At 46.8% G+C, this 24,981-nt stretch overlaps 1 protein-coding gene across 12 annotated transcripts in view; it reads left to right on the plus strand.

Moving 5' to 3' along the window:
* PRRC2B (proline rich coiled-coil 2B) overlaps positions 1-24,981 on the plus strand; it is a 64,040-nt gene that overhangs the window by 15,969 nt on the left and 23,090 nt on the right. For 9 of the 12 annotated variants that reach the window (XR_003921278.1, XR_003921279.1, XM_029999604.2 and 6 more), the window contains 14 exons: positions 10,662-10,829; positions 11,822-11,999; positions 12,219-12,321; positions 13,332-13,404; positions 16,223-16,366; positions 17,027-17,268; positions 17,672-17,793; positions 18,251-18,393; positions 18,964-19,054; positions 19,474-19,666; positions 20,052-20,367; positions 21,031-21,221; positions 23,682-23,889; positions 24,637-24,856. Coding sequence is in view for 10 of the 12 variants with exons in the window: in XM_029999604.2 (XP_029855464.1) it covers positions 10,715-10,829; positions 11,822-11,999; positions 12,219-12,321; positions 13,332-13,404; positions 16,223-16,366; positions 17,027-17,268; positions 17,672-17,793; positions 18,251-18,393; positions 18,964-19,054; positions 19,474-19,666; positions 20,052-20,367; positions 21,031-21,221; positions 23,682-23,889; positions 24,637-24,856 (2,339 nt within the window). In the remaining 2 variants the exon portion in view is untranslated. Of the gene's footprint in view, positions 1-1,655; positions 1,750-10,661; positions 10,830-11,821; positions 12,000-12,218; positions 12,322-13,331; positions 13,405-16,222; positions 16,367-17,026; positions 17,269-17,671; positions 17,794-18,250; positions 18,394-18,963; positions 19,055-19,473; positions 19,667-20,051; positions 20,368-21,030; positions 21,222-23,681; positions 23,890-24,636; positions 24,857-24,981 lie in introns of those variants that run through there. The other 3 variants (XM_029999603.2, XM_029999606.2, XM_041119757.1) reach the window with 2 other exon arrangements.

The raw sequence follows: 24,981 nt of genomic DNA on the forward strand, positions 1-24,981 counted from the left end.
CTTCAATTAGCTGTTGGGAGCATCATCAATAGCCTTTGGATTTCAGGTGAATAGCACTTAAGAGGAGTAAACTGTATAGTATTTGCAGAGTTAGCACCCTGATGGAAGAGATTTGCTGGAGGAATCCTTCCTGGGTAGCCGTTGAGACATCTTGGACAGGAGTTGTAGTGATGGTGCTGCAAGGAGTGACTAGAGACAGGTTTGAAGAGCTTGCATTGGGACTTTGCCTCCCCCAGGCACTTCTTGTGTGGGAATATAGTAAATTTTTTGGAAGAGTTTTGCTGTGGGGTAGGTTCTTCAGCTATTCCTACCTGTATGTGGGCTGGGAGCCCATACAAAAGCCTTGAGTGCTCTTGTTCAGAGTATGGAGTGGGCTGTGAAGCAGGCAGAGTAGGGACATGCTCAAGAAATGCTTCTTCATGGCTGGAATAGTATCAAGTATGGTTTTATCTTGTTTCTGAAATAACCAAAGAATCAAGCTCCCACCTAGCAATTGAAACTTCACGAACCGTCATTTAGGAGCAGACTCACGAGATCTGAGTGTTATTACGGTGTTAGTGTTCTGCATCTGAGCAAAATGTCGCCTTTAGTGATGCCTGTGATCCTGTTGCAGTGAAAGCAGTGTATGGGGTGGTTCATTTAGGAGGTGTTCGCAGTGTTCCCCATCCCAGTACGCAGACCTGCTCCTTCAGAACTCCTCTGGAGCAGGGCTTCATTCTGTTGCCAGCCCCACAGCGTTAGGAAGGCAGTGTGATTCAGAGGGTGGTTTCCAGCCCCAGAAAGTGGGAGATGAAGGGTCTGTTTCTTGCTCTGCCACTCAGCATAGCTGCAGAGTTCTGCGGTGTCATTTTCCTATTTGGAAAGTAGAAGTGGTGACGCTTACACACCTTGTCAGTTATGCACTGCAAATATCTATGTACATTAAAGCATCGGTGAAATGTTTTCACTTCCTGTCTGGTTCGGGGTAGTCCAGATGTCCTGTACATAGTCTGAGTTGCTTAGCTCTCCAGGAAACCTAAAGCTACCTAAAGATACCTAAAGCTCCTTTCTTCGGAGTACTGAATCACACCGCATGTAGTGTGGTTTCTTGCCAGTTTGTACCTGTGTCCTTTTCCCATCAGATTCTTGTTAGCTCCCTTGGCGTTCATTTGTAGTGCAAATGGCTCCTATGAATAGGCTTCCTGTAAGAAGAATTGCTGTGCAATGCTGCATTGCCCTAGTGTTGTTAAAATGGGGGAACCTGGAGGAATACTTCCTTGGAAGCTTCAACATCTGCAGTGTTTATGAACTGCAGGCTTGTCTGAACTGCTTGTAATCTTATTAATGGTTTGAACCGGCTGCATCAGTCTTGATGGCTGTGGGAAATCAGAACTCTGATAGAGAAAGATCTGTTCAGCTCTTGCCAGGGCAGCTTTGTACCCTGCAGTGTGTGTGTTGGTGCTGGCCTGTCTGGCTGTAAAGGTGCCTGCCAGAGGAGCTCCCATCAGCGCCTTGGGGAGGAACAGGACTTGAGGGATCTGCACAGCAGGGGTGTACAGGAACTTCTCCGTTGTGTGTGCAGTGAGAGATTGGCATTTACTGCCTGCTGATTGATATCATTGGGTTTCATCTCTAGTCTTTCTCTTCATAAAGATAACCTTTTGTGTATAACCTGAGTGGGAGCTGAGGCCCTGAAGTCAGCAGACAGCCTGAGAGTGTGGAGAGGTGTTACCAAAGCCCACATCTAGTAGAGAGGCTCATTGGCACAAGGTAAACACCCACCTCCCCGTTCCAGTGTGATCCTTCCTGAGACTGCAGAGAAAACATAGCTGCTTACTCAACAGCTGATGGCATTTGTGTGGAAAGAGCTGTATCTGTTCCTGAAAACAGAACTTTTAACCTAAAGACTGCCAGCTTTGCTCTGATTTCATCTCTTGGAGCTGTGACACCTCTGATTTCCTCTCTGCTTGTTGCTATAAAACCTATGTTCGCTGCTGAGAGATGGAACAAGTTGCTGAGCTTGGCACCAAGTGAAGGATTTGTGAAATGTTTGTGACTTGACTGGAAGAATTGCTCTGGTTGCTCCTCAGAATGCATCTGTTCTCTGGCAGCAGTGGATCACAGTCCTTCCACTTGTCCTTGCCCTGGCTGTGTAGGGCTCTCCAAGGTGAGCTACGTCTAAAGATTCGCAGGCTTACATTTGGGTTCTGGAGCTGGCAGCACAGGTGTTTCACCTATGCTGCTCTTGCTTTATCTCACTTGGGTTATAGGGATATCATTGCTGTGATGATTTTTCAAAGTCTGTGTGGCAGAAGTGTCAGGACTAAGGGAATTTTACAACCTTAAAATGCAGTGGTGTTCAATTTAGTTGTTGGTGATGGAAGAGTCTTTGCCTTGAGCTGTCAGTCCTAAGACCCAGTACAGTGGCCTGAGAACAGTTGGTGCTTGCGTGGGTGCCTCCTGCCCTCGTGGGCTCCTCTGGAGCAGTGGGCAGGATTTGGTCCGCTTTCTGTGCCAGTGAGCAGTCTCTTCCACTGGAAGAAGTTGTTCTAGACATGACGAGTGCTGTTGCAATGCATTCACTACTTGTTTGGCTCTCTACAACCTACGCCTTTGATCAAGAGCTGCATTTTCTTTGAGGGTCTTGGCAGTGCAGGTTTGGGTGGCTGGGGCAGAAGCCTGAGCTCTGGGACTTACAACACTGCCTACGGTGTTACTTGAGCAAACTGTTTCTCTGCCTTGGTTACACAGCCTGTAAAATAGGATTGATAGTACCAGCCCTGCTACCCATCAGGAGATCCCTACTAGCTACTTGCAGCCTGTTATTGTTACTCAGATACCTAAATGCCCAGTTTACCTTACAGTTCAGCTGAATGTTGCCAGGAGCTTTCTGAACAAGTTTTGCCAACAGAGCATTATGCCAGGGATTTGTTTTGTATTTGGATTTAAATTGCATGCTCGTGATCAGCCTCCTTGCTTTGGCGTTGAGGGAACAGGATGTTGTATCTGTGTATTCTCCCTGGACATTCAGATCTCAGAGGAACGCGAGCAGGGCAGAGTGGAAGGCAGAATCGCTTTGGAGGCTGTAGGTAGTGTGCTTCAGCTCTGGGCCTTGGTTGTGGAGGAGCCAGAGCATAAGTACAACTCTAAGGGTAAAGATTTGCACTTGAATATGAACGCTCCTTTGTGCAGGCAGCTCGTGGGGATCACTAGGTCACTTCCCTTTCCTCTTGTACTGGAGTGATTGGGGTCTGGATTTGTTGAGGCCACAGGTAGTTCTTGCTGAACTGAGCTGCTCTGTCCTCTGTGGGTTTTGCCTCTGAAATGTGAAACAGCAAAGAAATATGCTCCTTTATTTCTGTTGTCTCTTGCTGCGGAAGTGTCTACAGGAGGTCATGGCTTCTGAGCCTGGTGAGGTTCATAGATAGGTGCATCAGAGTCAATTCATGCTGGATCTTGTCTCATTTAACACCTTTATGGCCTGGATGAGAGGGCAACAAGTGTGATGTTGGTAGTTGGTGTTTCCAGGTTGCTCCATGTGAGATACCTTGCTGCCTCCCTGCAGTAATCAGCTCTTGATTCTGAGGGGTATGAAAGCCCTGCAGCACTTCCTCTTGGGTTAGAGATACAGTTATTCCTTCCTGACAAGCTGACGCCAATGGGTCAGTTCCTTCTTTATGGCATGATGGGGCAGATGGGCAGAAAACTGGCTCTGTTTCTCTGGAGGGCTGTTGTAGTGCATTGGGTTTGTGTGGCATGGTTTTGGTAGCAGGGGTGGCTACAGGGGTGGCTTCTGTGAGAAGCTGCTAGAAGCTTCCCCCGTGTCCGACAGAGCCAATGCCAGCCGGCTCCAAGATGGACCCACTGCTGGCCAAGGCCAAGCCAATCAGCAACAGTGGTAGCGCCTCTGGGATAACATATTTAAGAAGGGAAAAAAGTTGCTGAGAACAGAAACTGCAGCTGGAGAGAGGAGTGAGAACATGTAAGAGAAACGACCCTGCAGACACCAAGGTCAGTGAAGAAGGAGGGGGAGGAGGTGCTCTAGGCACCAGAGCAGAGATTCCCCTGCAGCCTGTGGGGAAGACCACGGTGAGGCAGGCTGTTCCCCTGCAGCCTGTGGAGGACCCCACGTCGGAGCAGGTGGATGCCTGAAGGAGGCTGTGACCCCATGGGAAGCCGATGCTGGAGGAGGCTCCTGGCAGGACCTGTGGACCCATGGAGGGAGGAGCCCATGGCGGAGCAAGTTTGCTGGCAGGACGTGTGACCCCGCGGGGGACCCACGCTGGAGCAGTGTGCTCCTGAAGGACTGCGTGCTGTGGAAGGGACCCGCGCTGGAGCAGTTCATGAAGAACTGCAGCCCATGGGAGGGACTCACGTTGCAGAAGTTCATGGAGAACTGTCTCTAGTGGGAGGGACCCCACGCTGGAGCAGGGGAAGAGTGAGGAGTCCTCCCACTGAGGAGGAAGGAGTGGCAGAGGCAATGTGTGATGAACTGACCGCAAACCCCATTCCCTGTCCCCCTGTGCTGCTGTGGCGGGGGGTAGGTAGAGAATTTGGGAGTGAAGCTGTGCTCGGGAAGAAGGGAGGGGTGGGGGGAAGGTGTTTTAAGATTTGGTTTTATTTCTCACTACCGTACTCTGGTTTGGTTGGTAATAAATTGTTAATTTTTCTCAAGTTGAATCTGCTTTGCCTGTGATGGTAATTAGTGAGTGATCTGTCCCTGTCCTTATCTCGACTTGAGCCTTTCTTTATATTTTCTCTCCACTGTCCAGTTGAGGAGGGTGAGTTACAGAGCAGCTTTGGTGGGCACCTGGCACCCAGCCAGGGTCAACCCACCACATGTAGACAGACACTCCTGTCAAGGAAAGAATTAACTGCACACCTTGGGTTTTCTGCTGCTTGGAAAGGAGGGGGAGTTTTGTGAGCACAGGCTCTTGCAAGTACTTTCTGTGGGCTGTGAACCAGCTTTCTGACTGGATTTTTTTTGCTCTGTGCCATAGTCTTGCATCCTCAGGATGAAGTATTTCTTATCTTTGTCTGCATCCTCAATTACTGGAGGTCAGGGCTCCTTTCCAGGGTGTGGCATTGTCTGTCCAGCCCTTACAGAAAGGACCACAGAATTTGTTAATGTGTTTGTGTACATACAGTTGAGGTCTTCTCCAGACTCCAGTCTGCTTTATCTGTTTTACAGTAAGTTACAAATCCACCCTTTCTGGCTGCCTTTGCCTGCCTGCCTTCCCAGCATTGGGAAAGCTGTTTAGCAGAGGAGTGAGGCTTCTGTATTTTACAGGCCAAACCTGAGATCAGAAAGATCTGTTTTCTCTAGAACTGTGCAGTGATTCAGTAACAGTAGTTGTGATTCCCAACCTGTTGGTACGTTTATAAGAGGGGGCAGCAGGTGAGCTTGGTGAAGACAGAGTTGAGAAAATGAGGTCAGGTCATCTTACAGGACGTGCCCTTTATTCCCCCCTGTTGTCATGTTTTATCTTTGCCTGTAGAGCTCCACTCCACAGAGTTAATGATAGATACGCTGTCCAGAAGACACTGCCTCTCCTTCTCACCTTCTTGCTGCATGTCTCAAATCCAGGGTGGCTTGGCTTAGAGAGGCCTGATGATGGGGCTGGCCAGTGGGCAAGTCTTCTGGCAGACAGCCTCCAACAGTATTACTCAGCTAACAGCATACCTCTGCAATAAATCATGGGAGATGTGATCCTGGTCTCCCATTCCCTGTCTTTACAGGGAGACAAGGTTCATGGGAGATGCAGAGAGAAGCTGGAATTGTGCAGAATTAAAAGAACTGGTACTGCCAAATAGACCTATTCAGCTAAGCAAGGAGGGTCCCTCCTTATGAATCAGGAGCTGTCTTTGCTACGGGGTGTCTACCTTTTCTCTGCACTGCAGACTGCTAACTTGCTTCTCCCTGTTTGGCAGGATTTGGTGCCACATTCAGGGTCTTGGCAGGCCCTTTTTCAGGTGTACCAACAAATCTTGGCAGCTCCCTCTGGAAACAACGTGATAGAACAACAGCAAGCATTTTCTTGTGGCCTAGACTCTTGCTACAGCCTCTGCCTGCTGCACAGCTCTTCTGCATTGATCCTGTTGACTTTGTACTTGGATGCTGATATTCTCGTATTGCTCCCCTCCTTACTAAGCAGTCTCCTAGGAACCAAATGCTCATCTGGTCCCTTCCCCGCTAGGCTGATGGTCCCTGCCTGGCCCAAACAGGGCTTCTACAGGATGTAAGTGCATCTGGCACCGAGTCCCTAGGACAGCTGGTCACAGTTTCACCAGAGCTCTTCCAAGGGCAGCCAGTGGTGTCTTTCATCGCTGAGGCAGGTGGCGACTGTTTCACAAATAGGTGATTCTTTGGTGCGACATGTTCCAGGAGACCAGTAGTGGTGTCTCCCTGTTGACAGATAAATGTTTAGCAATGAGAAGTGCCAGCAAAATTGACCGTGTGTATTTAAAGAAAAGTGAACATCACTAATCTTCTGTAAAACTATACTATGTTTTTTAAAAGGTTTCACATTATCAGTAACATTAGAAACCACAATAGATCTCAGTTTAACATCAGCGCCAAACACGTCTCTTTTTTGAAAGTACAGTTCAGCTTTTGCAACCTGTGAGTTTCTGAACAATTTGTATAAAATTTCAGGTCAAAAATCTTCCTGCTTCTGGAGAAAAGCCTTTTCACTGTTAATCTCCATCCTGTTGCTTTGTTTTGTGTTTGTGACTGCTGCTGTGAAGTGAGCAAGGAGTGAAGGTCTGCAGCGGTCTCGGGTCCTTTGCCCGAGTGATTGTGCTCAGTGTAGAGCTCAGTGGTGTGCGAGTATCTGAAGTGATTCCTTCGTGTGTGTGTGTGTGTGTTACCTTTCATAAATCTGTTTGCCCTGCTCAATTAAGGCTGGCTAACTTCCAGGTATTCAAGCTCCATTGAAGTCTTGTGAATAAAACACCGGCAGCCCAGCCTCCTTCATACACAGATTTACAAAGAGCTTTGCAGACAATCCCGTTTGTCAGGAGTCTCTCCCTTTGGCTGTGTTTTCAGCTTGGGGGTTTCCAGTTGTTACCAGTGCCAGTAACTCAAGGTTTTCACATGGCTTTTTTTGCAGGACAGGCTCCCTGTGCTTGGTAGATCCCTGCTGTAGCTCCAAGACTTGCATGCCCTGGCACTTAAAATGTCACTGCTGCTCTCTGGATTAGAACATACCCCTTTAAAAGGCAGTTAGACGGGGTCAACACGCAAACATCAAGTCCAGGGAAACATGATGTGGACATGAAGACTCCTGTGTAGCGGAGCGCTCTGCCCAGGAGCTGATTCTGGTGCAGTTATTTGTACCTTGGGCTCTCAAATGTAACTGGTCATATTGCAGTGTTTTCTGATTCCTCTGAGACACTCAGTATTTTGTACTTTGGTGCTGTCCCTGGATATTACAGGAGGTGTTGCTAGTCCTGTGAACTAGAAGAGCTAAGCTCCATGCTAAAACCGATAGCGAACCTTCCCCCAAAGACTGCTATAAACCCAGAGAGAAACCTTGCAGAAATGCTGGTGGTGGGTTTTTGATTTCTCTATAACAGAGAATAATGCTTTCTTCAGGGTCAGCTATCGGACATGGTAACCCTGAGCACAGGCTAGAGGCTTTGCTGAGGCTGTCAGTTTTCAGTTTTCAGCATTGGCATGTGCCTTCTGGTTCTAGCTCTCCTAATAATAAGCTTGCAGGCTGGCAGTTCAATTCTTAATGAACTTGATTTTTATCAGAAATGGCTTTGCTCTGCAAGACTGGGAGGCCTTGATGATCCCTGCCTGGATCCCCTGCTTGACTGTGTGATGGGAAAATCATCCAGTGTCGTGACAGCCTTGGGAGTCCCTGTGGCCTCTCTGAAGTGCTGTGGGTGACCTGGGTGCCGAGTGATCCCTCTGGCCAGTAACACCCATGGACTGGTTCAGATCTGCAGCTGGCTGCTGTCAGGAGGGACAGGCAGCAGGGTCCTGCCTACGGGATGGCGCTGAGGGGCCTCAGTGCTGCTGCAGCCTCTTTGCACAGTGACTGTATGGAAAGTGCCTCACCTCTCCATGGACTTGTTTTCCCCTTTGGAGTGCACACATAACATACAAACAAAGCTGTGTTTCACGTTTTCAGCTTCAAAGCGTTGAAGGAGTTCAAAGAAAATTTCATTTATCCAGACAGCAGTTGTGGCTGTCCCAGAAAGTTTGACAAGGGGCTTTATCCCGATGTGTCCCCAGCTCCTCTGCTCTGAAGTGGTTGTTTATTCCTCCTGCACGCTTTTAATGATACAAGATGTAATCAAGAGGCAGCTGAGACCCAGTTACATAACTGGTTGTCAGGGTTTCTCTTTGGCAGCGTTACCCTGCATGCTGTTTGCATGCTGACTTTCAGGAACTTGGGGATTTTCTGTTAACCGGCTAACTCCTGAACCTGATGTGGTAGTTCTTTTTTTTTTTCTCTCTCTGATGCCTACTAATTGTGTTTGGTTTGAGTTTTCTAAACCTCAGAGTGGACTTTATTGCTTGGGATTGTGTGAGGTTGGTACAGGATTGACGTGGTCTGGATAAACCCCGAGCCACGCTCCCTCTGCAAGGCTCAATACACCTGTAAGAGCAGGTGGCTGTGCTCTTGCCAGCGTAGCTGAGGACTGGTGTGCAGCACCCTCTGCTCTTCCCTCTGGTCCGAGGCTCCCCACAACTCTGTCAGTTCAAACAGGTCATTGTTCTCAGTCCAGCTTCTACTTTCCTGCCAAGTCTGTGCTAATCAGTGTTTTTTTCTCCCTTTCTCTTTTATGTGTGTCCTACTAATAAAAATACAGTGGAAATGGGCAAGTGAGGGAGGAGCTATTGTTTTCTTTGGTGCATGGTGACCATCTGAGCAAAGATTGAATCAGGCTGGAGCCCAAGATCTGTTTGCTACTCTGCGGGAAAAGGTGCCTCAAGAGCGTGGGCCAGCCCTGTGGCCTCTGCAGGCCTTTGTGCTGCAGCCCCGTGTGGTGGTCCAGCAAAGGTGGCTGTGAGGGCCTCCTTGTGGAGCTCGGTGTTTTTCCTGAGCATCCTGTGGATGCTGTTACTGAGTGACAGAAAATGATTTTCTTCCTCTGTCCCTGATCATGCTGCTTGCTGCCTAGCATACAGAGTCCACAGCTTCTTGCTCCTGGCAGGCCTGGTTTAAATCCTGCAATGGAAGAATGAACGCTGCGTGGTGCCAGGTTTATTGGTCAGGAACTTGCCCCCTGGCAGCAGCCTTTAGATGAGCTTTACTCAGCTAGTTGCAGATCACGGTACAGTCTCAAACTGGCTGTATCCAACATGTTTGTGGTCTGTGCTTTATTTTGTACATAATGCGTGATGGACTAATCCTCTTAACTGGAAATCGTGTTTGATAAGGCCTTGCTGGTGGAAGTTGTAGCCTCTGGTCAGATACAGTTTCTTTCAAAGAGTGATTTCTGACTGCGTTTGAAACATGCTTTCGTCTGGATGAGTTTCAGAAAGGGTGAAGGGTGCGAAGGTCCAATATATATATATCATTTTGTTGCTCCGACACAGAGTTGCAACCCTAAGATGGACCTAGCAGATGGTATAATAAAACTGCCAGCAGTTTTAGGCTTGAAGTGGAAGCTTTACAACCAGAAATCTAGAAATCTAAATTATGTGTGAAAAGGTTAGATTGAGCTCCTAGATTTGAGAAAATTTAGAACAGAGAATTATGCTTGAAAAAATGAAAGAAAGGTCCATTGAAACTAAGCAAAGTTTCTTTTGTGACATCCAAGTGGACCTACAGTGTGTGCATTCCCCATGTTTCAGCTTTGTCCTAGGCTCCAAGAGCCAAAAAGTGAAAGTGAAGAGACTGCCTGCATGAAGGGTGTTAATCACAGATGTTGTGCCAGCAAAGGCTAGAGTGAAAAATTAACAAACCACATCCATTGTGAAAAGTATATTTATAGCTAAAAATGGTGTTGAAGGTGCCAGCAACAGAGAAATGTAATCTTTTTTTATAAAGTGTTTTCAGGATTTATTGTAGAACTGCTGAATTGTCAGGTTCAAGAGTCTGAACCTGTTTCATTTGAGCAGGTTTTTTTGGACTCCTTAACTCTCTCTCATGGACAGCAGATGGGAAAAGGGAATTTGAAGAAATAACTCTGTTGCCTTCAGGTGATGCTTTCAAAGCATTAATTGCTGGTACGAGTCATTAACTGTGGCCAGTGTGGAACCATAATCTTAAACATTACAAACCCAGCTACCAGTGCCTCATTAGGAAACCCAATGATAAATTCCAGTGTGGTATAAGATAACAGTGCTTTTCTGTCATTTATGTTTAGGAATCCTTGTGCATAGCTGCTTATTGTTAGACTTGTTCTTTTAAAACAAGGACTGTGTTGACGACCCTGTCTTGTACTCTCATACCTAAAGAAGCTCACCTCTTTCAGCACTGGAGTGGCAGAAAAAAAATCATGCTGTGAGAAGTGTGTTCCTGCAGTTCTTTTAATTCAGTTTATGAATCTGAAGTCCCACAAGCTTCTTGTGACTAGGAGGAGGGGGTTAAAACCTTGTAACGTAGTGTGTCTGCTCACTGAATATCTGCAGTTGTAGCAGTTGTGCATGTTTTAGTTTTACTTGTCTGTGGCTAAATAATCAGTTTGATGGCATTTCCCTGGTTCTCTTTCATTAAAAGGTAGATCGGGAGCGGCGCAGAGAAATTTCCTTACTAGATGACATTTCATCGCAATGTCCGATCGTTTGGGGCAAATAACCAAGGGAAAGGATGGGAAAAGCAAGTACTCGACTCTCAGCCTGTTTGATAAGTATAAAGGAAAGTCAATAGAAGCTATCAGAACTACAGGTAAGAAATGCCTTCAGAAAGCTCATTTTTGGTGTCTTTTCAAGAGTGTTGTTGCAGAGCTAATTCAGGTTGTTGGCCCTGTGGGTAGGATGCCCAGTGGGAAGCAGCTGGGTTGCAGAGCTGGTTTTGCTGCTGTCTAAGCCTGTGCTTCATTAGGACTTCAAGGAAAATGTCTGCGTTTCTTTGTGCTGCTGTTATTGTAGAGACACGGAGGAATTATGGCAAAACAGATGGTGGACTGTTGGCCCTTTTGTTTAGCCTGTGTCCTTGCTGCAAAGTGGTCAGGTTGCAAACTTGAGTGAAAGTCTTACCCAGGCCTTAGGCTGTAACAAGACAGGGCAGTTAAGCTGACTGAAGTGCCTTAAGTTGATCAGACCTTGCGTGAGGTGAGAGTTGAGGACTGAAGGCCTCTCGGAAGAACTTGAGTTAGTTTTGCAGTGGAGATGTGACCAAAAGTAGATGGTGGGGTCAAAAAAAATGGAAACATTGCCTGGACTGGCTCTGGATTTGGTGTGGGAGTAGAAAATCAAAGAAAATAAAATACCATCTTAATAAATGTGATCTGGTGGGTGGAGCTGGAAAATCTAGACCTCAGGACTCCTGGGTTAGATTACCAGTCTGTCTGCTAAGAGGTGGACTTGGATGGCCAATTTCCCCAAGCTGTGAAAGGGCGATGCTGCTGCTTCTTGGTGAAATGAAAGAGGAGTATCTGCACAGGTAGCTAAAAGACTCTGTGGGCATTTTCTGTTAGGGATAATTATTTCTCTCTCCCTCCCGACCCTTGTAGGAGGCTGCCTGTTAAAAAGCTGCTACAGCAGATGGCTGCTACACAGTGGTCATGTGGGAAATGTCCTGTATGTTGACATAGCAGCAGTGGTGCTGCTTGTCATACAGTTCTGTTGGGACTGCACCCAGCTACAGTATGGTAATTAAGGTTAGTTATCTAGCAGGATATAGCCCTCTATGACCTACCGTTGTTCCTTTCTCACTAGTTATTCCTAGACATGGCTTACAGAGTCTTGGGAAAGTTGCTGCTGCCCGGCGCATGCCACCTCCTGCAAACTTGCCTAGCTTGAAGTCTGAGAACAAAGGAAACGACCCCAACATCATTATAGTACCCAAGGACGGTACAGGATGGGCAAACAAGCAGGATCAGCCAGACCAAAAGAGGTAGGTAGAACTATTCTTTGCTAAGTTTTGTCAGGCAAGCAGCAGTAGTTGTGCACCGCTGTGCTGTGTGTTGGACCTTATAGTGATCAGTTCTGTTGTCCATGCCAGCGTAGAGCCAATGTTAGCTTGATCTTTTAGCAACTGCTATATTGCCAGAGTTGTTTGTCTGTCTTATTGCCTGTCTTCCCCTTTGATCTCACCTCTGCTGTCTCTTTTCAGTTCCAGTGCGACAGCTGCACAGCTGCAGGAGTCGCTGCCGCAGCAGGGTTTGCAGAAATCTGTCTCCAATTTACAGAAGCCGACACAGTCAATCAGTCAGGAGGTAGGTGCAAGTGGTCTCTGTGACTGCCACCCTGCTTCCCCTGTCCCCAGACAGCTTGAGGGTTTTCCTTAATTGTCTGTGTTGCCTTGTACAAGTAAGAATCAGCAGACTGCAATTTACAGAACAGCTCCTGTATAATCAATTCTTGTAGAAGTGACTGTCTTGACTCCCAAGTTACTGTGCTCAAGGAATGCTGTGCTGCAGTTAAAGTATAATTCTGTGCACGTTACCTCTGTACCTTTCAAGTGTGTGCAGAAAGTGCTGCTTCAATCTAGAAAGAATGTCTGGAATGTGGGATGGCTGGTTAGCACTTCTAAACTATTTTACTTTGGGTCTAATTCAAGTGTCGCTTGGTGACAACAGATCCAGCTCTTGCTCCCAGCCTGATGAGGCTTGATAAGAAGAGATCTGGTCATGTGGGAGAAGTAGCCAGTGTCAGGACCTGAAAAAGCTACTGGCAAGTAAGAAAGCTTCCCCAGAGAGCGCAGGGACCTGGCCTCTCTGTGCTACAGATCTCACGCTTTTAGTTTAAAAAAAATTCCCAGCCCTTGAGGTTCAGGGAAATCAAGACAGGAGTTGTGTTTTGAAGAGGAGAGTAGTGGTTAATGCATGAGAAAGTAGGGTAGCCTTCAAGCTGAGGTGTAGCATGGAACAAATCTAGAAGTTTGAGGGACCTTTTGGAAAAATGCAACAGAACAAAGGGAAAGCTTGATTAGAGGGAGGAAAACAAGAGGAATGGCTTGAGGAAATAGCTGGTGAAGATGAGCAGAGGAGAGAGGAGAGGCAGGGCAGAGGAGAGTATTTTTGCTGTAGCATCGTAGTGCACTGGAGTGGGGAGCAACTAACTTTAGCCCCAACAAGAAGCTGGGGAGACCTGTGGCATCCAGTGACATCTGGGTGATTTAGAGGTCTGAACCGTAGCAGGTGCCAGCCAAGAAATGAGAAACAGTCATGGGACTTCACTGATCTGTGGGCGTTGGGGTTTTTTTTGTGTTCTGTTTTGTTTTCAGAGTACAAATTCAGTGCCAGGTGGACCAAAGTCATGGGCACAGCTGAATGGAAAGCCAGCAGGACAAGAAGGTGGTGAGTATGATAAACAGGAATGGAGCTGGGTATGTGCCTGCTTCTCCCAGACCAGCATGAGATGGGGTGGACTCTGTTTCTTCCTGTCCTCCCTGTCTAGACTGGTGTGGAATGGGACACAGCTGTCTTGGTTACAGTGCTTTGAGGCCATATGAGTCTTGTTTTCAGTCTGTGTAGTGTTTTGGCTGGAGTGAGGCAACTGCATCTGTTCAGGTCTGCCAGCGCAGGAGAGAGCTTGAGCAGAATGTGCTCCATCGCCATCTTGAACCAGAATGATTCATGCACTTGGGAAGCAGCAGGGAGTTCTGGGAGGTGAAGGTTTTAAAGGAGAAGGGAAACGTTTGCCCCCCTCCCTTAAGCGTCTTCTGTGTAATAAAGGTGCAGAAAACAGACTGGAAGAAGGGAGGGATTGGTTTAGAAGAAAAGAAGAAAAGGACATTGGAGACTGGAAATGTAGGCATCTCCATGGCTAACAGCATCAGGAGCTTCACCTAATTAGGTGGTCAAAAGTGAGGCTGTAATGGTAATGCTCAGGGAGGCTGTACACAGCATCCATGGTCCAAGGGTATTAGTGTCAGTGGGTGGACGTGGCACTGAAGCTGTTGCAGGATGCACTTTTTACACCTTGGCTGAGGCCTTTCTATTAAGTCTCTCTGAGCAACTGTGTTGCTAATGGCTTCTGCTTGACTGAGGATCCTGAAGCAGTGTTAACATAAATTGGGAGTTTGGTTGTCTTCGGATGCCTCCATTTCCACACAGGAGGTGGTTTCCAGCTGCACTGAGTACTACCATTAAAACTATAGTGAGTATAATAGCTCAGTTCCACTGTTTTAATGCGAACAGACCTGGAACCGTTCAGTTGTTGAGTGAAATTGCAGAGAGATTGGAAAGAACTGAGACAGCTGCAGATTGCAGAAGTGGAGGGGACAAGCTCATCCTAAATTAAGGGACTCCCTTAATGAGAGGGTGCTTCTCAAAGGCTAAATGTTAAAGTAGAGACTTGTGCTTGCCTGAGGTTGGTGGCCAGTGCAAAGACGGTGTCTTGTTTGGTTAATTGGTACTTTTTTGAGACTGTTGCTGTGTGGACCTCCTGTACAGTCATTTTGAAATCTGATCGTCTAACAATGTTCTTAAAGATTTTTTGAAAACTCATTCTAGGTCACACTTATCAGTGTAGAGTTCTCAACCCAAGAAAAGAGTTGCATGTGTGGCTAAGAGCAGCTTAATTAGAAGGTAATTGAATCACAGAAGCATCAGAAATCTGGCTGAAAGGACTTCTTAGGCCATCCCATCCTTGCACCTCTTCTCCAGTGGCATTGAACAATTGCTTTTCCTTCTAAGCTAATACAGCAGTTTCTAATATTATTGACAAAGAGGAAAGCCTTTTGCTCTTTGCTCTCTTTTAGGTATTACTGCTGTAAAACCTTTTTTGGAGGCTGTATCCTGAAGAAATGTAGTCTAATAAATTAATTATGAACTGCTCCATGCCTGTGTCTTCTGTATAGGGGGCATTTGCAGGAAAAAAAAAAGATGCACCAAACTTTTATCAGTGTGGTGCTGCCTAGGGTTAGAGTGCAAATTGTTAATGCCTTCACATTAACAGTCATTACATTTTGCAGCCTTACCTGGGGGGTAGAATTCTCTCCCCTGAAAGACACTTATGTGTTGTTAATATTCTCATTGTCATTCTAGTTTAGTAGAATAATGCAGTAGAAATCGGAACTCTCAGCACATCTCAGATATTTTGTGGTGTGTTTGAGAAATGTCCTTCTTGTGTATTCTCATCTGTCCAAAATATTTGAAGACGTTACGTGCAGCAGTTGCAGTGTCTTCCCTGGAGATCTTCAGACGGGAGGTCTTGTGCAGTGCGCAAGTTCCATAAGGTGAAAATGACTTAAAGAAGCCAGTCCTTCTTGACTCTTTAGTGCAAGGAAGGATAAAGATAGGTGAGACTCTTTTGTCAGGTTGTCAGTACTCATTGCTGATACTTCTAACATGGTAATTCTGAAATGCCCTTTTTAAAAAGAGCATTAGCCAAGTAACACCAAGAAACAGTTCTCAAAAAAGCAATTTTTTTAATGTTTAATAATGCAATAATGCTGACAATTTCTTTTCAGTCAGTGTTATCTTGCCAACAAATTTAAGAGATTTGCTGTGTTTCGCTTTCTTCCAGTCACTGGCAGATCTTCAGAATGGACAGAAAGCTGTCATTTTAGGGTGGCTGTTGACTCGGCAAGACAGTTTGTCAATGACTAGAAATGAACCTGGCCTGATTTGGCCAGTGATCTGCATCTTAAAAATGCTGCAGCAGGGAGGAGAGTGGGGTATAGCATATAGCACTTGGTCCTTATCTGTGGTCTTTCACTGAGTATATTGCCAGAAATCTTAACAATAGACTTCCCCAGTAGAGTGAGATCTGAGCAGAAAGAGTCTGAATAGAAATGTCGAATACTTGATAACAGGGTATCATCTATAGGCAATCTGGCAGAATTTGTATCTCTGCTTCAGTCTGAATTTTGTACTTTACAAAAATAATTGGAAGCTGGGAGAGTTCACTCTGGCTTCGTTGAACGTGACAATTTAAATGAAGATCCCAAGTTAAGAGTGTGGGAGTACTGGGTGAGGACATGTGTTGTCGTGTTGGTGACAGTGTCTGAGAGTGTTTTTGGTGTGAGCTGAGGTGCTGGTAGAGTAGTAATTTGGGTTTAAATATGCTGGAGGCCCAGATTCTCAGGAAACACATTTCCAGGCTGATCTCGTAAGGGAATTGAAAGAGTGGAAAGATCTTCTCTAAGTCCCACACTTATTTGTCTGACAGGTTCAAGGGCCTCAAGCCGACTGTTATCCTTCTCTCCCGAGGAATTTCCGACGCTGAAAGCAGCTGGCGAGCAGGACAAGGTTGGCAAAGAAAAGGGCGCCTTAGATCCGTCGTATGGGCCAGGACCAAGCCTCCGCCCCCAGAGTAAGTGAATGATTGTGTCTTTGTGCCTTACCCCAGCTCATAACCCCATAGACTGTGTTTTGGGCAGGGGCATGCCAGTTCACAGTCGTATCAGATATTCCATCCTTACGTTTCCTTTTATCTTTTTATGAGCTCACATGTGTCAAGCTGCTTAGCAAATGACCACAGATTTACATGTAGTGCTGATGTTCACTGGCTGAGTTCTGTGGTCCAGACAGCCAAGTATGGACTGTTATCTACTACATTGTTTAATAAAAATTGCTGTGGGATGTTGCAAAGCAGGCCCCTTCCCCCTGGGCTAGGGGAGTCACAAGTGAAATGATTGGGTGATGTGATGTGGCTTCCCTTTGAGTGTTTGTGCATGATCTAATTGGCCTTAATTCTGCAGGGTAAGGGCTGTGGAGATGGGGAGCAGAGTTGGTTGGAATTTAGGCTTATTGACAAATAAGGACACCACTGGTGCAGCAAGTACTTAGTAACCGCTGGTGCTGCTAGTCTCTTAGGAAAATAAACACGTTTGGAAATTTTCCTTGGTCCCTGATGTTTTTCTACATGCTTAGTGTAATTAGGACTCGACCAGAGTATTTGAGTTTCGAGACTTTCTGGCAGAGTGACTGTCTGCAGTTACAAATGTTAACATAATTATTACCTCCTTTCCAGATGTCACCAGTTGGAGGGAGGGCGGTGGGAGGAACATAACCTCTGCCACATCTCTGACCGCCTCCCCTGCTGAGCTGGGCAGCAAGACCTCTAGCACTGGAGACGGAGCCCCCTCCTCAGTGAGTGCCAGCGATCCGAAGGAGCCGTCTCTCCGCCCAGCTCAGCCTGTCCGCAAAGGGGCTTCGCAGTTCATGGGAAATGTCTACCAACCACCTACGTACCATGACATGCTACCTGCTTTTGTAAGTTGCCCTTTCCCCACAGCTGTGTAATGTCCTTACTACTTATAACGTGTGTGTGGGTCGAAGTCAGCTGAGATATCTGTTTTCTGGACCCTCTTTTGGTATCCAGGGCTTGCTCAGGGATCCTTCTCTTGACCTATTTTTAGTTTCCCCTGTTGTGCATTTACCCTTTCATGCTTGAATAGTGTAGCACAGCCTTTGCTCAGCCCAAGGAAAAGTTGCTGCTTTCCCTCGAGCTGGAGAGGATAACCATTAGCACGTGGCCTGTTAGGCAGCCAGATGTGAAATATTTGTTTTCCCTTTGTACGGATGCAGCTACTGTGCTCATATTGTAACCTAATCTGGGTAAGCCTTCCTGTGGCAAGGAGAGAAAAACAGACTATTCTGCTTTGCCTTGTTCCAGATGTGTCCACAACAGCCATCTGAGACCCCTGCATCGCTGGACCGAGGGTCTTTCCCCCTTCCTCAGCTTCGCCTTGAGCCCCGGGTACCTTTCAGACAATACCAGATGAATGACCAGGATGGGTAAGGCTGCCATGACTGTCCCACTTGAGAGACAGGTTTGGGCATGACATGAACCTTAAACTATGCAAGAATTTGGGCCAAGGATCCCCAGTTGCGTGGGTGAAGCTGCAGGCAGCCACAGAGGGAACCTGATTTTTACCCAAAGCAGCAGTGCTTTGCTCTGGCTAGAGCAGCATCTGAAATGTTGAAGGACTGTAAGGACTGTGCATCTGAAGAGCGGGTGGATGTGAGAAGTAGTTGTATGTGGTCCTGGACTGTAAGGGTTGCAGCTCTGGTCTGTAAGCCCTAGGAAGTGGGTACCAGGTAGACAAGGGAAAGAAGCCTCGCTGGACAGGGAGAGAAACTTGGAGCCATCGTATATAAGTGTATGGTAGAAGAGGACTGATTCACTGTTACAAACTCAGCTCCACGCTCTTTTCTTTACTGTTTCTAACTGTTTCTTTGCATTTCCCTGTAGAAAAGAGAACAGACTCAGCCTGTCTCGCCCAACACGTCCAGTTCGGCAGCAAGTAGAGAGAGCACCTCGGCCCACCATTATCAATGCAGAGAACCTAAAGGGGCTGGATGAGCTAGACACTGATGCAGATGATGGATGGGCAGGTAAAGTGCTTCCATTCTCTAGCTTCAGACAGCAGCTTAGGAGGTGAAGCAAAATAGTTACTCCTCCCTGAAGCATGAATAACCAGGATATTCTGGTGGCTCTGTTTCACTGCCACAGAAGGAAGAAGGGGAAGCAAAGAGTGGTCTGTGTAGTTGTGAAATTGCTGTTGGTGTAAATGATGACACAATGGATCCTTCTGATCCTTCCATCACACTGTACTCAAGGAACTGGATCTGAAGACTCCTAAAAGCTGAAAACACCAAACAGCAGGATAGCAGTCTGTGCTATCCTGCAGCAGGATAGTGCAGGAGTGGCTGTCTCCTCATTTGCAGCTCCCATTCCCAGACTGCTTGCTGCTTCTCTTCTGGGACCAGCCCAGCTGTTCAGCAGTGTGGGTCCACACTACTCACATCATTTCTAGTATCTGTGGTGGGCATTTGGCTTTCCAAGTAGTTTTTGCCAAGCCTGTGCGTTCCCTGGTTTGCTGCCTGAGAGGGCATAAGCTTTATGAGGACAAGGGACCTGTTTCTTTCCTCTCATATATCCCTTCTTCAATCCTGCCTTCATAGGCATTCATGATGAAGTGGATTACTCTGAGAAACTAAAGTTTAGTGAAGATGAGGAAGAGGAAGAAACTCTTAAAGATGGACGACAGAAGTGGTAAGAAGTGGCTGTATTTGCACCTACAGTTGTTCCAGTAAAAGTAAACAATAGCAGGATCTTTTTAAAACTTGTTCTAAATGTTGAGGCTTGATCACCCTGATTCATACTATGATTTTGTTGATTCCACTGGCCATTGTTTGAGTGAGCTTCAAGGGTGTGTGTAGGTCTTGAAGGTGAGTGCCAGGATGCCAAGCTTTTTTTTTTCCCCCTAGTCCCCTTTCTGTGTCTCACCTTTTTCCTGCTGCACAATAGTGGTTTGAATCCTTATGTACCATAGGAGGAAAAGCGCAGTGCTTGTTCTTGTGTTTTTTTATCTTTCCTTTCTATTACAGTCAGTTGCCTTTGCCACTTGATAGGACTGCAAGTGCTTTTTGAGGCAAGTAGCAAATGTAATAGCAAAGCTGTTTATATGACAGGAACAGCTGGGATCCCAGAAGGCAACGACAGTTGTCCCTGAGCTCTGCAGACAGTGCAGATGTCAAACACACCTTGGAGGAAGGAAAGAATTGGGGCGACTCAGTTGGCTTGTCCCGGTCAGTCCGGAAAGTGCAGGATTCACAGCAGCCACCGAGGAAGCTGAATGGCTGGAGCTCTGCATCTGAATACCAGGTAGGTTGAACTCATGCAAGTGGGCTTGTGGTGCTGGATGCGATGCATCGCTGTCCTTAAGAGGCCAGTTTGACATTTTATTGAAGGCAGGATGCTGATGAATTTCTCAATTCTTTGTTTATATCCAGCTGGAGAGAAATCCATCTGCATAGCACTCCCACTAGAGAAAAGAAATTGAAGCTGGTCCAGAGCAGTCGGGTTGTCAGACTGAGAAAATGGAGATACTGAACCAGATAGCAATAACTTCCCGCCAAAAGGGAGATTTGTGTACATGAGGATAGAGGGGAGGGAGTCAGGAGGAGATTTTTCTCAGTGTGGGATGCAAAGCTCAAGATACAGGAGATGTTTGGGCCATGCTTATTGAGGAATGTTTTTCCTTTGACAGAAGCCCACACTGGGAAGTATCCTCAGACAGCAGTCCCTCGAGGATAAAGAAGAAAAGGTGCCCCTGAGACAGAAGTTTGTGCACTCTGAGATCTCAGAGGCTGTCGAGAGAGCCAGGAGGCGACGGGAGGAGGAGGAGCGGCGAGCCAGGGAGGAGCGTCTGGCAGCCTGCGCTGCGAAGCTGAAACAACTTGATCAGAAATGCAAACTGGCTCAGAAGAGTGGGGAGACCCAGAAACACACTGAGAATGAAGACCTGCGACCCCCAAGCACAGAGAAAAATGCTGTGCAAGAGAATGGTCATGCTTTCCGCAGAGGTAAAGAAACATTGCTTGCCTCACCTTGTAAAGACTGCTTTTTTGCTATTGTGCCAGTCTCTTACCTGAAGTGTGGGGGAGTTCCTGGGAGGGAGTGTTCAGAGGGTACTTCAGGTGCACATGAGAGATCAGCTGCTTCACGTACTCTGCAGAGTATTTTGCATTGGTGATGAAGGTTCATTAAAAAAGAAAAAAAAAAGCCCTATTGAAACAAGTGCAAACTTCTTTGGTTGCCTTTATGCTCAGTCAGCTGTGCTAGCAGAGACCTTGTTGAAATGGGCCTCTTGATCTTCTCATGATTGGATGTTGATACTAAGAAAGTGCTCATGGGCCACGGATCGGAAAATCAGTTATCAGTAAGTGCTGGCAGATTTAAGGAGTAACAGGGGAAATGGACTTCTTCCCCCAGTGCTTAAGCAGAAGGCTGACGGCAGAGGAGGATCTCGGAATTTATCACTAAAACGAGATGGAAAAAGCCCTCTAGAGCTGTCAAGGCAAATCAGGGAGATAGATTGTGTGTAACATGCTATATATGATTGTTATAAAGTTCAACCACCTAATGCAGTCAGGACATGGCCACACATGTGTATGTTGTGGTGTGGTGGTGCACGCACAAATCTTGTCATGAGCAGGGCTTATCAAGGCTTATTTTCTTCTCTGCAGCAACCCCTGAGTTTCACACGCAGGATGTCTCTGTCGGCTACCTGGAAGAGGAGACTCCAGCTCCAGCAGCAGCAGCCCAAAGCAGCAGTGAGGAGGAGCTCAGAGAAGTTCCCTCCCCAGCACAGGAATTCAACAAATACCAGAAATCTCTTCCCCCACGATTCCAGAGGCAGCAGCAGCAACAGCAGCAGGTAATAGGTGTGACACTCCCACCCCTCTTCCTTTGGACCCCCACGAAACCATTGTGTTTGCTGGGCAGTACTTTAGATCACAGATGTATCCTGACTGATGCGGGTAAAAGGGCTCTCTATAGATTACATGAATTTTACGTGCACCCTGTGATGCTGGAGCTATTGTGGTTAGGGCTTTCTGTGGTGGGGAGAGGTGTGGGCAGGTCACGTTTGTCACTTGCCTGGGAGAAAAGTAGACACTGCTGTCAGAAATGTTGACTGGTCTTGCACGGTTGTCTGGGTGTCTCCTGACAATGTGAAATCTTAGGACTGTGTGGTTTGTAGCAGAGCTCTGGTTTGCAAATGTGTACATGCAGGAGAAGCTGGGGATGTTCCCCTTCCTGTGTCCAAAGTTAAAAGAGCAGCAGTGGCTACCTTGGTACTTGCTGTAGGCCTGATCCAGTGAAGTCTTTAATGCCTTTGGCTGGCAGTGAACCTGGTGAGCATCTGTTCTTCTTTCCTGGCACAAGATGAGAGCCGCTGTTCTTCAGCACTGCTGCAGTGACAGGCTGCTGAATATACAAGGGAAAGGAAAACCTTTGGGGATCAGCTGCTTCCATTCACTTTGCACTTGCTGTGCCCTTACCCTGTTAGGTATGGGCAGCTGTTTGGTTGCCAGGGGCAAATTGTGCTTAGGTTGGCAGGTGGTTGGACTGGTCCTGGGCTGAACATGAGGGTTGTGAAGTGGCACACTTCTCGTTCCACCTCCTGCCTTTGCAGAGAGGTGGTCCTCCACATCTGCTCTCATCTTCTACCTACCCAACTCTTTTTCTGTGAGGTTCTTTCAGTATTTTCTTTGCACCATAAATATGTTTGGTCTTAATGGTTTCATTTTTGTTTCATTGAAAAATGTCTTCTGGGGCTCTCGGAGACCAGCCTGAGCTGCTTTATGTCTTGCGTCTTGCCCGGCCTTACAGTGCTGTATGTGCCATACATCCTGTTCAGCTCTTCTTCCAGATGCAGTGAGCCTCCTTAGGACAGCAGAGTCAAAGCAAGGGGCAGAATATCCACGCTTGAGATAATGCAAAGTTAATTGCCATTCTTCATAGAATAACCACTTGAAATGTGATACAATCAACGCTGCTGCAAACCTTAGTGAAGAGCTTACATTTGGCTTTTGCTTGGAAGCTCAGTAATTGCTCTTTTATGGATGTTCCCCTGTGCTTGTTAGTGGGCAGTTGACGTTTTCATGATTCAAATGTACAGCAGCAAACACTGCTAATGTTACTCTTTAAAAGAGATGCTCTTAAACCAAAAATAATTGGATGTCTTTGTTGTCTTGCTAATAACACCACAGGTCATTGCTACTGGAAGAACATGAAATTTTCATTTTATTTTTTCTTATCCTCTGTGGTGTTAGTATATATGAGGCAGTTTGTATTTTGGCTGGCTTGTATTGCTGCTTTGGTAGTAATGGTTCCATGAAAAGAACAAAATAAAAAAACAGTGTTGGTATCATTCATGAAATATTTTCTCCAAGGTACTGAAGCACTAGATAACTCGGATTTAATCTTTGCATTTATCTGAGTTTCTCTTTTGCCATAATGATGTGTCAGGTTCAGATTTAAGGGTGTCTCTCTTGCTCTGCAGTAGGGGATTGGCTTTTTTTATAAGCAGTTACAGTAAGCAGTTACAGACACTGTAAGCTTAGTAAGAAAAGATGGTGGAAAGTTTGACAGGTAAATAGATGTATTTCATGCTAATTGGAGCTGTTCACCTTTGAAAGCTTTCTTCGGTACACAAAGCTCCCTTCAAATATAAGTTCTTCTTGGAACTTCAGCAAAAGTTAAATGTCAAATCAGATCAGCATCATGACAGTCCTCAGCTAAAGGAGGGTGAACTGGCCATGTGGGAGATGGGACACAACCCGAAGGTGTCAGCCCATCTCTGGAGGATGTACAGGAAATACTATAAAATATTAATAGCTGTCTTAATTGAGTTTAGGTTGTTCTTATTTAATCTGTTCGGCTAACGTGAGTAGAACTAATATATATGCACACTAAATAACTTGTAATTGCATTTCCTCCAAACAGCAACATCTTCTAAAGTATTTGGTTCCAGTTAAGAAATTGTTTGACAGAAAGCTGCCCTGTGTCTCATAGAAGCATTGAGAAAATGCAAACTCCAGTCTTGAAGCTGATCCCTTGCATTTGGCCATGTAGTGTGGCCCATAGTGGAGTGAGATTCTGGCTGCACTTCTGGCTGCAACATATTTGGGCTGTTTGGGGTGTTTAGAGAATAATGACAACTGCCACGTTCCCAGCTGGTAGTGAATTGCCCTTATCTGCTCTACCCTCCCATCTGATCTGCTTTTGAGCCTCTAACACATGGAATGTGTTTTCCTTTGGCTGGCCAGTTTGCAAGTGTGATTCCTGGCACTGTGACCATTCATGTCAAACAGCCCATCCTTCTTCCCTGCAGGAGCAGCTGTACAAGATGCAGCACTGGCAGCAGCAGCAAGTCTATCCTCCCCCATCTCATTCCCATCCCCAACGGACGTTCTACCCGCCGCACCCCCAGATGCTTGGCTTTGATCCTCGCTGGATGATGATGCCCTCTTACATGGACCCTCGCATGGCCCAGAGTCGCACCCCTGTAGATTTCTACCCTTCAGCCCTTCACCCTTCAGGTAAGGTGTTTTCAGCGTTTCCCTTTATCACGGCTATTGAGTTGGTCCATATCTGGAAAGTTGCTGTGCTTCATCTTACCTCTGTCCAGACTTTGCGTCCTGGCTGGCTGTGATTGACCTTCTCTAGGGATGAGAAAGAGTTGGTTGCAGTGAGAGCTGGTGAGGGAACAGAGGAGGTTGGGAGGGAGGACACCTGCCTGTCCATCATCCCCTGCACTGCAGTGGGAGATCTTCCCTAGCAGCTTTGGAGCCTTAGTGGGTGTAAAAGCAGATCTCGCCCCTTGGAGGAGAAGGATCAGTTTGGGAGTTACTGTAATCATGTGAAATCTTAATAGACCCCCTTGAAGAAATGTGATGGAGAAATCCTGTAGTTCCTGAGCTGTGCGGTCCTAGCACCTTCCTTCCTTGTTACTGGTCTTCAGAGGTGTGAATATAAACATCAGGACGTATAAATCATTCCCTTGTGTTTGTGGTTTGCTTTCACACACGTGCTTACTTCCAAGCCAGTGATGGTGTGTAGCGTTCTGTGCAGACTGGGCACTGAAAGCTGTGCCACCTTCTGTATCACTCTAGGTGTGTTTCCCAGCTGTGTATTTCCCAAGCACAGGCTCCCCTCTACCAGAAAGGTTTCCATGGCTGCAGTCACCTGCTGCCCTGGAAGGAAGGGCAGTCGAGCTAGCTGTGGATTGTTGATTCTTCTTGGCTGTGAGATCCTAGTGTTAATGGTATGAACTCTGTCGTGACCAGGAATTATGAAGCCCATGATTCAGCAGGACACCATTGGTGGGAGCAGCTGTCGGTCTGAAGATCAGAACTGTCAGGCAGGGCAGGCAGAAAGGAAAACTGCTCCCTTGGACCCTGTGCCAGTGTGGGGCCAGGAGAGCTACACATCTCTGCAAAGCAAAGGGTACTCCCTGTCACATCAAAAACAGGCTGACAACATGACCATGGAGGGGCTGCATGCCAGGTGAGTGCAGAACTCCCCTGTCCTCATGCATGCTCTGGTGGGAGGTGCTGCCGTAAATCATCTCCTGCTGAAAAGCAGATGTAGAGTTGACCCACAAGATATCTCTGAACAGGCCAAGGTACTGA

The sequence above is a fragment of the Aquila chrysaetos genome, chromosome 24 (genome assembly GCF_900496995.4).
Source record: "Aquila chrysaetos chrysaetos chromosome 24, bAquChr1.4, whole genome shotgun sequence".
NCBI lineage: Eukaryota > Metazoa > Chordata > Aves > Accipitriformes > Accipitridae > Aquila > Aquila chrysaetos.